At 33.0% G+C, this 12,998-nt stretch overlaps 4 protein-coding genes across 6 annotated transcripts in view; 2 read left to right on the top strand and 2 right to left on the bottom strand.

The window, feature by feature from the left end:
• The window catches only part of LOC144854232 (NADH dehydrogenase [ubiquinone] iron-sulfur protein 4, mitochondrial-like), a 125,714-nt gene extending 118,813 nt beyond the window's left edge, over positions 1-6,901 (top strand). For both annotated transcript variants that reach the window (XM_078712161.1, XM_078712160.1), the window contains exons 2-6: positions 4,597-4,679; positions 5,037-5,106; positions 5,532-5,707; positions 5,870-5,943; positions 6,606-6,901. In XM_078712161.1, coding sequence (XP_078568287.1) covers positions 4,621-4,679; positions 5,037-5,106; positions 5,532-5,707; positions 5,870-5,943; positions 6,606-6,712 — 486 coding nt within the window. In that variant the 5' untranslated portion in view covers positions 4,597-4,620 and the 3' untranslated portion in view covers positions 6,713-6,901. The remainder of the gene's footprint in view (positions 1-4,596; positions 4,680-5,036; positions 5,107-5,531; positions 5,708-5,869; positions 5,944-6,605) is intronic.
• The window catches only part of LOC144854208 (SH2 domain-containing adapter protein F-like), a 219,523-nt gene that overhangs the window by 148,140 nt on the left and 58,385 nt on the right, over positions 1-12,998 (bottom strand). The gene's annotated exons all lie outside the window — the stretch shown is intronic.
• LOC144854205 (uncharacterized) lies at positions 56-4,293 on the top strand. The gene is made up of 9 exons (XM_078712121.1): positions 56-209; positions 556-694; positions 837-950; positions 1,274-1,328; positions 1,879-2,088; positions 2,615-2,806; positions 2,886-2,978; positions 3,087-3,159; positions 3,490-4,293. Exons 1-9 carry the CDS (start codon positions 144-146, stop codon positions 4,087-4,089), a joined length of 1,542 nt encoding a protein of 513 aa, XP_078568247.1. The 5' UTR covers positions 56-143; the 3' UTR covers positions 4,090-4,293.
• On the bottom strand, positions 6,879-11,439 carry LOC144854228 (ADP-ribosylation factor-like protein 15). The gene is made up of 5 exons (XM_078712151.1): positions 11,296-11,439; positions 10,453-10,597; positions 9,938-9,997; positions 9,256-9,464; positions 6,879-9,016 (listed from the first exon to the last, which is right to left on the bottom strand). The coding sequence occupies exons 1-5, from the start codon at positions 11,356-11,358 to the stop codon at positions 8,861-8,863; spliced, it is 633 nt and encodes a 210-aa protein (XP_078568277.1). The 5' UTR covers positions 11,359-11,439; the 3' UTR covers positions 6,879-8,860.

Raw genomic sequence — 12,998 nt, 5'->3', positions numbered from 1 at the left:
TTAATCATAGCGCCCTCATAAGTTTATTGACAAAGATAGAGGACACATGGAAAAAGTACGCAGTGTCTGTTGTTTTACGTGACAACTTTTTTCTGCAATATTATACATCTTTTCGACATTTTACTAAGATTCATTTCTAGATTATGGGGAAATTAAACGTAACAATGTTAAGATACCTCTCAAAAGAGGATTTCAGAGTTTTAACTGCTGTAAGTAACTGTTTATTTATGATAAAGCCTATCCATAGTTAGGCCCCAACAACTAGGCCTAGGTCTAGGCTACACTCTCTAAAGTAAAACGTACGACTCGACCACGACAGAACGGGTCAACAACGGAGAACAGTGGCCTATCCTAGCTAGCCTAGGCTTGGTAATAATATGTAGACTAATCAGAGAGACAAGAAAACTGCTAGCCTAAATAAGAAAACTTGGGAGAGTAGGCGTGAATGATACTTTTTTAGATTGTGTATGGGACTAGGCTATGACTAATGAGTATGGATATTTATTTGTTGCTTGTAATTTGTTAATATCAATTCAATGTTTTAAATTTTTAAAGCTGGAAATGGGAATGAAAAATCATGAAATTGTACCATCTGAACTTGTAGCCTCAATTGCCAGCCTGAAACATGGTGGTTGTCATAAGATTCTGAAAGAACTGGTTACAAAGAAACTAGTTGCATGGGAACATGGAAAATGTAAGTAACTTCTGTTTTAGTCTCAAAACTTATGATTATTGGTGTTTTGCACTGTTGATTGAGAAATAAAGAATAAAATGAATTTGCTCTAATGTAATTATGTTATCCGAATACTTCAACAGCATTTGTTTGTACATTTCAGCACCAGGTTATCGTCTGACTTATCCCGGCTATGATTACCTCGCGTTAAAAGCATTATCTACTAGAGATTCCATTGCGTCTGTTGGAAATCAAATTGGAGTTGGCAAGGAGTCAGGTAAGTAACATGCATTGTAGAAATAAAGTGAATCAATGGATGAGGTCAAGTTATAGTACCCTATTTTGACGATGCATTTTGTTTGAATACCATTTGGGAAGCACCTATAATAGTGTCGCATTTTTTAAACGCTTTTCTTAAATTCATAAATTTATACCATCATCTTTATTGAGTACAAGAGTTAGGTCTATGTATATTAATTAATTACTTATTAACTGACTACTATACATGAAAAATGTACTCATGCAATATGTACTTTTAAAAAAGTCAAACTATTTTTAGTGTATTTTTTGTCAAATCCTTTTTTCAATATTCTTGTTTAGATATTTATATCGTTGCTAACGACGAAGAAGAACAGTTTGCATTAAAGTTACACAGGTATGTGCAAAACAAATTTCACAAATTTAAATATTAATTTTGAATATCAATGAAACATCAATTGAAAACGTTGAATCATGGCTTGCCTCTCGTCAGTTTTTTTTTTTTTGGAGTCAGTTTTATACAATGTACTGATTGAATTATCTTTATTCGCTTACACAAATACAGAATGCTTAAGACTAACTTGCTTTAAATAAGACAATTTATGATTGGAGAGAATGTTTTATCAACATTGCATAATATCAGTCTAATTATTGCTATGCTTATAGACAAATATGACAAAAATGCTTATTGTGTAATTATTTTAGTAGAATGTCACACTTACAAACATTCTTTATTCTGTCATATTCTAATGAAAATTGCTTGTTTGCATTAAGAATTGAAATGTGAATTTAATAGGTATTTTATTTCTTACTCCAGAAGACGGTTGTAACGTAACAACTGAAATGTCATTTTAACTTATATGCAAAATACATGGTGTACCACAAACCTTTACAATATGTATATATATATGTATGTATTTCTAATAATCACTATCTTTATTTTGCAGACTTGGTAGGACATCCTTTCGAAAGTTGAAAGAAAAACGTGATTATATGGGGAAACGAAACCATGCATCGTGGCTCTATCTATCACGTCTGTCCGCTATGAAAGAATTTGCGTTCATGAAAGCATTGTATGACAGTGGCTTCCCAGTACCAAAACCAATAGACTTTAACAGGCATTGCGTTGTTATGGAACTCATAAACGGATATCCATTGTAAGTGCAACCAAAGAATATATATCAGAAAAATGAGCAATCTGTGGTTTTCGGTTTGCCATGCTGAGTAACGTTTGGTTGATTTTTGTTGTTGCTGTTCGGCCTTTCTTTGTGAACTAATTTAGCATGGTGGTAAATAATTTTCTGTAGAAGTGAATGTACACTATTATTTAAATGTGTTTTAGAAAATGTTTTATAATCCTAATTCTATTTAATGTGACATGTATAATATCTCTTAAATCAAGTCTTCTTTAGTCTGTATACATCCGCCCTCATGAGGTGGGCATCCACGCTCTGTTACAAATTTCTAATGCAAAAATCGCGGATTTCTCTTCCTTCAAACTCAACTTTCAGTTTGTCTTTTTAAAAAGGGCATATTCAAGCTTTGTTTAGGTACGGTAAACGGTGCCCCTGCCTTAACCATTCTGCCATTTGATTATTTTTACAGTAGTATTTCCTTGTATTTTTGCTCTGGATTTAAGTGTACCGATTTTAACATACAATATAAATTGCATTTTTCTTTTAGAAATCAAGTATCGGATGTTAAAAGCCCAAGCAGTTTGTACAATGACTTGATGGAGCTGATAGTTAAATTGGCCAATCATGGACTCATACATGGAGACTTCAATGAATTTAACCTTTTAGTTGATAGCAATGATAAACCAACATTGATTGACTTTCCTCAGATGGTGTCAACGTCTCATTCAAATGCTGAATGGTAATTTTTGGTTACTACAGTAAAAATATAAACAGCAATGTTAAAAATTGCATAAAATTAACATATTTTGTTTTCGTAGGTATTTTAATAGAGATGTACAATGTATTCGGGATTTCTTTATTAGAAAGTTTGACTATGAAAGTGAGCTGTACCCAACATTTGATGATATCAGGTTGGTTAATTTTATTTACACACCTTTTGAAATTACACACAAGAGAGAATTGTACCAATGTTGTTATTGAGCACAATAATTCCAAGTCTTACTAATTTAATATTTCAGACGAGAGACCTCTTTAGATGTTGATGTATCAGCAAGTGGTTTTACCAAAGAAATGCAAGCTTCACTTGAGAAGGTATGACATTTAAGATCATTATTTACAATTATACACCTCTGTTCTGAGAGGAATGCCAATATAAAGGGTTAGGTTTGGACACAAAAGAAGTCAGGAACAAAATTTGCCCTCCTTAGGAAGAATTTGGAATAAATAATTTGGGCCTTAATGGTCTATGTAGATAAAAATATATATATTGTTATCTGTAATGATTTATGAGCTAATATCTACAGTTTAATATTGGGTGTTTTAAAGCACAAATTTTGCCTGGTAGTCTTCCCTATGAAATGCAGTGGTGCCGGAAAATACTTTGCTGCAGAATATTTCTCTTATTTCAATATTTATTTATAGGCTCAATTGTCACCTGAAAAGAATGCAGAGGAAAGCACAGATATAGCATCAAATTCTATAGAAATTCAAGTAAATGATGAATCAAGTGAAGAAGATTCAAATGAGGATGATGATGCTGATGATGAAGGGGATGATGATGAGTGCGATAGTGAAGGAGCAGACAAAGAATCCAATGACAAGAATGATTATACTATCACTGAAGTGAATGATGTAGACAAATCTAAAGAGATTGAAACAGGGTTTGAGGATAAAGACAATTTGATACAAAAACAACAATGTGATAGTACAAGTAGTAAAGATGATAGTGACATTGATTTACAAGATTTAAGTTTAGACAACAAAATGTACAAACCACATAGGAATCAATCAAGTTTGAGCCATGTGAATTCACACACTCATTCTCGCACCGAGAGCACTAGTTCAAAACAATCGCAACAAGTAATGGGAAAGGATATTGTGAGAGCAAAAGTTAAAAAGAGTTTACAAAAAAAGAGAACGAGTGAAAGACGGAGGTTGCGTACAAAAGGTGAAGCTAATCTAGTTACAGGTAAAAAGAGGGAAAATGCTGATACTATAAAACATAGTATGGACTGGTTTTAGATACATTTTTTAGATATACGATACAATTGTATTACTCATTGTGAGTACACAAAATTATGCTATAATCAAGGCCTTTAAATAGGCTGTTAGTCTTTAACTCGCCTGAATTTTTAAATCATTTTTATCCTAGTATGTATTACATAGAGTAAGAAATTATTGTTGTCATTCCTACAAAGATCAAATAAAGATTTTTTTTAAATGAAATTGTTGTTTTGTTGTATATATGGAATTTTTATTCTGAAATAAAGTCAATCAATCATTATTTGCCCTTACAATTATGTGTTTTTTGCTATTACGGTTTGTTATTGTATTGGAAATAATATTTTATCTTCAACCAGGATACATTTTTGACGCAAAGTGCAGAGGCGAATCCAGGATATTGAATGAATTTATGTAAATTAATTATGTGCATTCTTTAAATGAAAAAGCGCCCTCTCTATGACAACAGTTTTTGATTTGTTTGGTTGAATTGGTTCTCTCTGAAAAAAGAAATAAGGGAACCAAAACTGTTAATTGTTTTTATTTCTAAGTATGGCTTCTTTAATAAGGGTAGGATTTCGAAGATCTTTGGCCATACGACAACTATCAAGGTATAGTTTGGTATATTTTTGTTGATTATTAATCTTTAATTATTCGGTTATTGCTAGGCCTAGCCGCTACACTTTGGCCGGACTAGGCTAGGTTAGGCCTAAAAAGAGGCCTCCCAGCGCGCAGCCTAGCTGGCTACTGCAGTCATACTACAAGTCCGGGCTTAGCCTACATATAGGCCCATTCCATTCCACCATTTAAAATTTATTTATGCATATGTATTAATATATTATTATTAGGCCTAATGCACATTTAAAATTTGTGCAAGGAAGGTTTTTGCGCAATTCATTAGACATTCCATAATAATATGATTCATTTTATTATTTTGTTGTACACAGCAGAGTTTTCTTTGTTTTCAGACCAGCCTCCACAACTGTGCAGAACACAGGTCAAGATGAGTCGAGTATTAGTGAAGTTAAAGAACGTGTCGTAAGTAATGTACTGTGTAGTACTGCTGCTGTATTCAGATTAGTGTTGTACAGTAGTATACGGCCTCCCCTCAATGTCAACTGTCAATTGTTTTTTGTGATAACAAATTCTACTGACTGATTTTCCAGCCACATATTGCTTCCGGGACTGTGTGATGTACATACATGTACGTTATTGTGAAAACGAACATGATAGAGTGTATCGATTGAGAAGTCTGTAATGACTATTTTTAAGCATAAAACAATGTTTTATTATTATTTTTTTTTAATGAGGCGGCAGCAGCGTCCAAAAAGGAAGCAGGCGGGGGTGCTTGCCTTACAGTTCAGTTACTTACACTTAAATTTCATTCTATATCCCTCTTGAAATTAAATTGATATTATTAAATTTTGTTCTAACCTAACCAATTATTTTATAACAATCAACAGACTGACATTCGTGCAGTATCTGGAATTCCTGAAGAGCATATAAAGACAAGAAGAGTGAGAATATTTGTACCAGCTAAGACAGCTACACAATCAGGAACGAATGACGTCCATTGTTGGAAACTTGAATTTGAAACCAGGGAACGATGGGAGAACCCTCTAATGGGCTGGACTTCTACGTAAGTTCCATTTTTGTTTTTTATTCAAAGTTAGGCCTACTTTTTTCTTAAATTGCGTGCATGAGTAAACAAACTTTGCATAGGTGCACTGTGGTACAGTGCATTTTTAGTATGAATTGATTCTGATAAATACTGTATCATTTGTCTTTTTTTTCATTTTAGTGGTGATCCATTGTCTAATGTAGGTCTGTTTTTTGATACTAAAGAACAAGCTACAAGTTTTGCTGAGAAAAATGGTAATTACTAATTTTGTATGCATTATATTGTGGACTGGTTACTCATCTGGGAGTATTAGGGACTTTACAAAACACGACGGTTAGAGGAAGACAGCGACGACCGACAGTATCTCTCTCCGATCCCGGTCTGTCGTGGCGCGGGGCCCTTCTGAATCGGTTGGCTCTGATGATACAGCATAGGCGTAGCCTTCCTAGCTAGGGGTCCTGCATTCAAACACCGCTTTTAACAGTCATTTTAACCCAATAAAATTAAACAATTAAATTAGAAGTTTAAATATTAATTAGAGTTTTGAAAATTCCACTTTTAAGTGTAATTTGAACTGTATATTTAAAGTTATATATACATTATTTCTAGTCGTTCTACGTAAACAGGAAAATGGCAACTTTATCGTCCTCAAAATAGTTAAGACAGAATTTCACGCTAAGCTCTGCCCACTTTGTTAAAGCTCATGCATAAATTATTCATGAGCACCGTCCTGTGGCTTCCCGTCGTGATTCGTAAAGTTGTAATTTCTAAACAAGGTTGTTAAATGAATATGTTTTCATGCTATACAAACCTGGAAAGTTGTTTGTTACTTTTTGAAGGATGAAAAGGGTACAGTATACGAGACTTGTAGAAAGATAACAGTTAATTTGGAGTATTGCAATTTTATATATTTCAGGATGGTGGTATGAGATTGAAGAACCAGTAGCAAAGAAGCCAGTAAAACCAAAGTCTTACGGCGCTAATTTTTCATGGAGTAAACGTACGAGAACTAGTACAAAATGATTTTAGATTATAATATTATTAATTTAGTAGAATGGTTGAATGCTTACTCACATAACCCCGGCAAATAATATTTTGCAAATAACACTAAATAGTAAGTGGGTGATGATGTGCTGAAATGACTTGTAAATGTTAGTGTTTCTAATAGAGTAAAAAACATTAAAATATTATTGTTTGTTGATTTTTTTCTAATTTCTTGATTCTCTATTTTGAGCTTTTCAAATTCCTCGCTGTTCATATGTGAGCATTGGGAGTATGTTTGTGAGTGACCACTCAAATACACCTTTTAGTTCCAAAATTTGAGTGTTGCTACTGCGCGAATTTAGCGAAAACCAGATACCTCACAACCAGTTGTTTATAATCAACAATCACATTGCACAGCTAAGCCTAAATTTGTCTAAAATACAATTGATTACCTCTAGTGGTAGTGATACAGCATTGTGATTGCATCAGTTTAATTTACTTACTACTTATTGTATTATATACTAGAGGCTCTAGAAAAATGTAAAATATTCATGCAGATGACATTGTTGCGTTTCTTCTAGGGCTGATTTAGGGTCACTAAAAATTCCTCTTTATAGTAATTTTCCAAACAACATGATTTAATATGTATTTCAAATAAACTACATAAGCACTTTAGTTTACATTATTTTTTAAATCAAACAGTACAAGCATAATTAACTAATAAATACTGTACAAAATATTACATATTGAAACATTCTAGTGTTTATAAAATGAACAAAGGTATAATACAAGATAAAACACAAAGCACCATTTATAAATGGTTAATAAAATATTGTACAGTAGTAAGTACTGTAATAAAAATAGTAAATTCATAGTGTTAAAGCACATGCAAAAACTTGAACAACAGATTAACAATATAGTTTGAAATTGCACAGAAGAAATGATTAAGTAGAAATCATGATAAAACTAACTACTATTACTAATATATCAATATTAACAAATTATCTCATAAAAATGCTTTTAAACACATGCTATTATTTGGCATGACGATAGAAACAACCTAAATACTGGAAACACTTGCGCGCACATCATATTATTATTATTATATTTTCCTTTAAAAACAATTGATTCTATGTTGTTATTGGACTATCACAATGATCACAGAATAATTTTTGGCAAGTTTAAATTGAGTCAAATTCCAGCCAATACATTAACTTCATTCAAGGTGTTGACAGGATGTACTGTATATTTAAAACTATAGTACAGTAGTTCTGGAACTATCCGGCTGCCCGGACGCAAGGTAAACAAGACATTTAAGGTAGAGCTTTATACTGTACTATACTTTTCTAGGCATAACAAATGACACAGTTGAACTTGCATGTAAATATTTTCTATCTACAAGTCTAATGTAAAGTAACATTGATTAATTACATGTACGGTTGTCGACACCAATAGCCTCATCCACCCACTAAGAGCCTACTGCTGTTAAACCATCTTCATACATACATCAGAGTGTTAACTTCATATTCAATTGGGTCATTCAATTATTTCAGCCTTGTATTTTGGAATGAACAGTTAACATTCTTTATAATAAATTAATGATTTAAATACCGGTAGAAAAAATTTTTAAAAAGAAGAAATTATGACAATTTGTACAGCAGTAAATGAATTCAGTAAAATCTCCCAATATATACAAAAGCTCTTATATACAAGCACCATTCAGGTAGTTAAAATTGATTATTTAAAATTTTAAACAGAAACAGGCAATCGTATCACTGACCTGCTGCATATTCTCCTATTGGATGTTTCTACAGTATACCAACGCTTTAAAATGTCAAATTGATAAGTGCAGAACATATTTTATCCAGCTGCATTTATGACTTTTATGTGTTTTAGAGATAAACTTAGAAAATTTACAATTTATAATGTTAGACTTCAGTTGGTATCTCTGACATTCTTAACACCATTGTTGGTTCTCAATTACTGTAAGCATACACATTGATCAGAGTTCTTAATATTCTGCCCTAGCACAATCTCTTACAGTATACATTGCAAGAGGTTACTGCAGCCAATGATGGTCAATGACAACAATTATGAACATCCTGCACAATTTACTGCAGCAACTTCAGGGAAAACCCTATATAAATAACCTAATTACTGCTGTAATTACAGTAGAATACAACTACTTCATATACGATTTGAATCTACCTCATCTACACCAATAAGTAACTGTATAAGCCTTGTAAAACCACTGCGAACTGTTGAACTGTCATTAATTGAACTAGCATGCACTATCCATGGACGACCATCTCCTATCATCTCAAGGTCCAGCAATTCAGTGATCTGAATAAAATGATAGTAATAGTTGATTGCAAATCAGCAGCCAGAGCATTACAATTATATATATAAATCCAAATGCAAATTTAATAAGCAAAAAGATATACATAATATATCCAATCTGCAGACAGTACTGTTTCAATCTTATTATCGGTGCTATATTCAAAACGTTTTTAAAAAACACAAGTTATCTATATCAACTGTCATGTCTTGACATGGGATAACAACCATCTATAAATATTTACCTCTTCAATGCTCCTTGCTCCTTTTTTATCCTGACAATGTGCCAACACTAGCAGTGGTAACCCTTTCAATGCATTGTTACACAGAGCAGCCTTCATTTCATCACCTATCATCTGCAACTGGTCTTCAGGACTTGCAGAATCCACAACAAATATAACTGCTTCAGCTCCATCAAAGTAACGATTCCAATACTGCCGTACTTTATCACCACCTGAAGACAAAATATGTGAAATATAAATTTGTTTGTGATCTCTCCCCACCCATCCTCAGTTAGCAATTTATTGCTGTACCTTAATGCATGTTGATTCAGCATTTTTTTGTTTTCATATCTAAAACCTTATTGGTCAAGCTCATAGTCCAGACCTACAATACAGTATGTCACAGTATGAAGCGGGTTATCTTGTCTTCAGACTCACTCAGGGATGTAGTTACAACAAGTTAAGGGTACAGTAGTTGGAACTATACTTTAAATGTGAGTGTTCATGCCCGCCTCTGATAAAAACAACTACTGGACATTGTGTGTATCACCGGGTGCAGGTCAAGTCGTCCCTAAACCGACTCGGCTAAAGTCAAGTCGTCCCCAAGTCAAGTCGGCGTCAAGTCAACTCAGCCTCAATTCAACTTGACCTCAAGTCAACTCAGCCAAAAACTAATGGGTTTAGTAGCAAAACTGGAATGACAAACCTCCAAGTTCTTTAATGCTTAAAATGGCATCATCAAATCCAATAGCCTTGATACTAAAACCTATTAAAAGTAAACAAATATTACACTATTACATTTACTGTACACTTTAATTGTTTTTATACTACTAGTTTCAAAAGCTAAGAATTAAAAGGTGCAAATACTCAAATTTGCAAAATAAAACTGGAAATATACTGACAGGATATATGTTGTAGGGACTCAACTTAAACTTTTGTTCTGTTTAAAAGAAACTAATCTAATCTCTCTCTTTTGAACTTTTATACATTATTTTATTTGTTAATTTTTGACATTTATTTTCTGTGAAATATATTTGTGTATGTATACAATAACAGTGTAGAGAATTAATATAATGAAATAATAAAATGCTCAAACTTTCAATAATTCTTTTTTTTCACATCAGGTCCAACAAAGTAAAAATAATGAATATTATAAGTAATTTTAAATCTTTTTACTATTAGTTTGTTAAATATTTTCAGGATACTAATGGTGTCTCTTACCTACAGTTGGTACAATTGAACTTTCATCTTCCCCACACAAGTTTGTTAAAATTGTTGTCTTGCCAACGTTAGACAAACCTAAACACACAGCTGAATATTCAGGTCTAGATACTGGTGGTTGCTTGCAACATAATGCCTGACAGCACTAATAAATACAAATGGTTTTGAACTATTACTGTACAGTACATTGAATCAAAATATTTGTGTCAACTGGATGAACTTGAATTATTTTGTAGGCATTTGTAAATCTTGAATGTACTGCAAGACTCAAAGTAGGCCTGCAAGCAATATTTACTGTAGTAACTAATATTCACATTCTTATATACTATTGTGCTTTACACACAATGCTTCTAATCACTTCACATTATTATATTACCCTGGTCATTTTTTTTTATCAAACATGATGACATATGGCAACATACTCTCATATATAATGCAGCTAGTACTATAGTAGTAATCCTGAAACGCAATTAATTGTGTTTTGACCTTTATTAAATAATACTTTTTAAAAAACATGGAGATCCAAAAACATTAACAATAATATTCAATAATTGAATTATTAAACATATAAAATTATTTAATATTAATTTATTTAATTTTAGGATATACTGTATATATATATATATACAAGCAGTAATAGACGCACGCCTAATCCTCTTGTAAATAAAGCCAGCCAGGGAGACACGTCAAATCAGATCCATCCTTGCTAGCTAGGCCTAGCTAGCTAGAGAGAGGAATTGAGAGAGAAGAGGAGTAGAGAGGAGCCGCCAAGCAGGCCTCTATTAGCCTATTATAGGCTAGTCCAACACTAATGGTTTCTATAGCTGTTTCAGTTGTACTTACCGTGTAAAAACAAATCCTACATGCTCCTACTAGAAACCCACATGACTCACATAGATTAGGCATATTGCTTTAATCTCCTTTTTAATATAAAGTTTAGAAAATCGGAAAAATCATTGCAAAATAAAGATACCGCCGCCCCCAAACAATTTCTTTAGTCTTTAAAGTACAGACTTTAAAAAGTGTCCTAATAACGTCTGTACACCTCATTTTAATAAAAAAATATTCTCAATTACGTCATACTTTAATGAACCAATTGCAGAGGCGTAATTCTACGTCAAGTTGTGACATGTTTGTAACGCGCGGGACAAGGCGCACATGCTCGTATTTTTGTTTATTTTTGCTGTGCACGTCAGTCAACGTCATATTCATAATATTTTGAGGCCTAGGTTGAGGTAAGCGGAAGAGGGAAGGTTCTCTTTTACACCTACTAGGCTAGCCTAGGTGGGTTGTCTAGAAACGATTAATATTATTATTAGATTAGAGTTAGCCTAGCTAGGCCTACCTAGCCAGGCCTATTTTATCAAATAGTTAGGCCTCCTGTAGAGGCTAGGCCTAAGCTACCTAGTACTAGGCTAGCTAGGGGTAAGTAAATACTAGCCTAGGCCTACCTAGGCCTAGACACCTATAGCCTAGCTAGTGTAGTAGTAGTAGATAGGCCAGCTAGGCTGTAGAGCAAGCTTCTCCTTAGTTGAGGGTCATTCATTTTTTTCTTTTTATGTAATATTTGTGTCTTGCATATATCTCTAAAACTTGCATCAACATTTTGTAACTTTCTCAACATATCGTCATTCACATTTTCATGACACGTTTACAATTGCGCAACGTGACTTAAGCACGATTTATGAATTTCGCGTTTTTAAAATAGGTAAAAACGAAATAACATTTTAAATTAAAACTTAGCAAAAGTGTAATTTATATCAATGTTCGCAAACTTTCTATTGAAAAAAAAGCATGTTCCACAGAAAGTTACACAAAAAATCAATTTCTAATCAACTTTCTACTCGTTCCATGTCATTTTAAGCATGTTAAAATGTCCATGTAGCGTTAACAACATAATTTTTCCATGTGAATTATGTTTTTCCAGCCTTTTCTAGTAATTTTACCAAATTTTAAACCATTTATACTTAAAACATCGTATGGCCACTCGAATATAAAATATAGGATTTTTGTCTCTTTCCTCATAGCTCATCATCACATTTAATAGAGCGCATCTCCACTTAACCGTATTCCATTTTCCCCCATATTTTGATATTGTCTAGGTCAATCAATTATCTTTCGCATGATTTACAATTTTAACAATTTTGATGACGTCATCATGTTCAAGAGCGTGAATAGCTTGGGTCACTTATTTTCATCATTCCAGTAAATTTCAATATGTTATAACTCCTCAGAATGAAAAGTGATACTGAAGACTAAAACGTTTCCTGGAAGCTGTTGAATTGTAGATACGAATTCATGTACACATTTTGAATCGTTTTTTTGTGCTCAATATTCTAACATATGACGTGCATGTGGCATTGTACATAGTGATGAGTTTTGTTTTATGATGTTGGATGCATTTGCGATCATGTCTTGTCTTGTTTTAATTTGGTCACGATAAACTCAACTGGTATTTACTAGACTTTGGAGCATCGCCAGCTTGAACAAAAATGGCATGTTTCACAGAAAGTTACACAAAAAATCAATTTCTAATTGGCTGGCAC

The sequence above is a fragment of the Antedon bifida genome, chromosome 10 (genome assembly GCF_963402885.1).
Source record: "Antedon bifida chromosome 10, ecAntBifi1.1, whole genome shotgun sequence".
NCBI lineage: Eukaryota > Metazoa > Echinodermata > Crinoidea > Comatulida > Antedonidae > Antedon > Antedon bifida.
This window is presented reverse-complemented; position numbering and strand designations above follow the sequence as displayed.

Coding starts and splice junctions, on each gene's coding strand:
- LOC144854205 (XM_078712121.1), top strand. CDS start 144: ATGGGGAAATTAAACGTAACAATGTTAAGATACCTCTCAAAAGAGGAT. Junction 210..555: donor ATTTCAGAGTTTTAACTGCT/GTAAGTAACTGT, acceptor AAATTTTTAAAG/CTGGAAATGGGAATGAAAAA. Junction 951..1,273: donor TGGAGTTGGCAAGGAGTCAG/GTAAGTAACATG, acceptor ATTCTTGTTTAG/ATATTTATATCGTTGCTAAC.
- LOC144854228 (XM_078712151.1), bottom strand. CDS start 11,358: ATGCCTAATCTATGTGAGTCATGTGGGTTTCTAGTAGGAGCATGTAGG. Junction 10,598..11,295: donor GTAGGATTTGTTTTTACACG/GTAAGTACAACT, acceptor TGTATTTATTAG/TGCTGTCAGGCATTATGTTG. Junction 9,998..10,452: donor TTCAATTGTACCAACTGTAG/GTAAGAGACACC, acceptor TACTTTTAATAG/GTTTTAGTATCAAGGCTATT.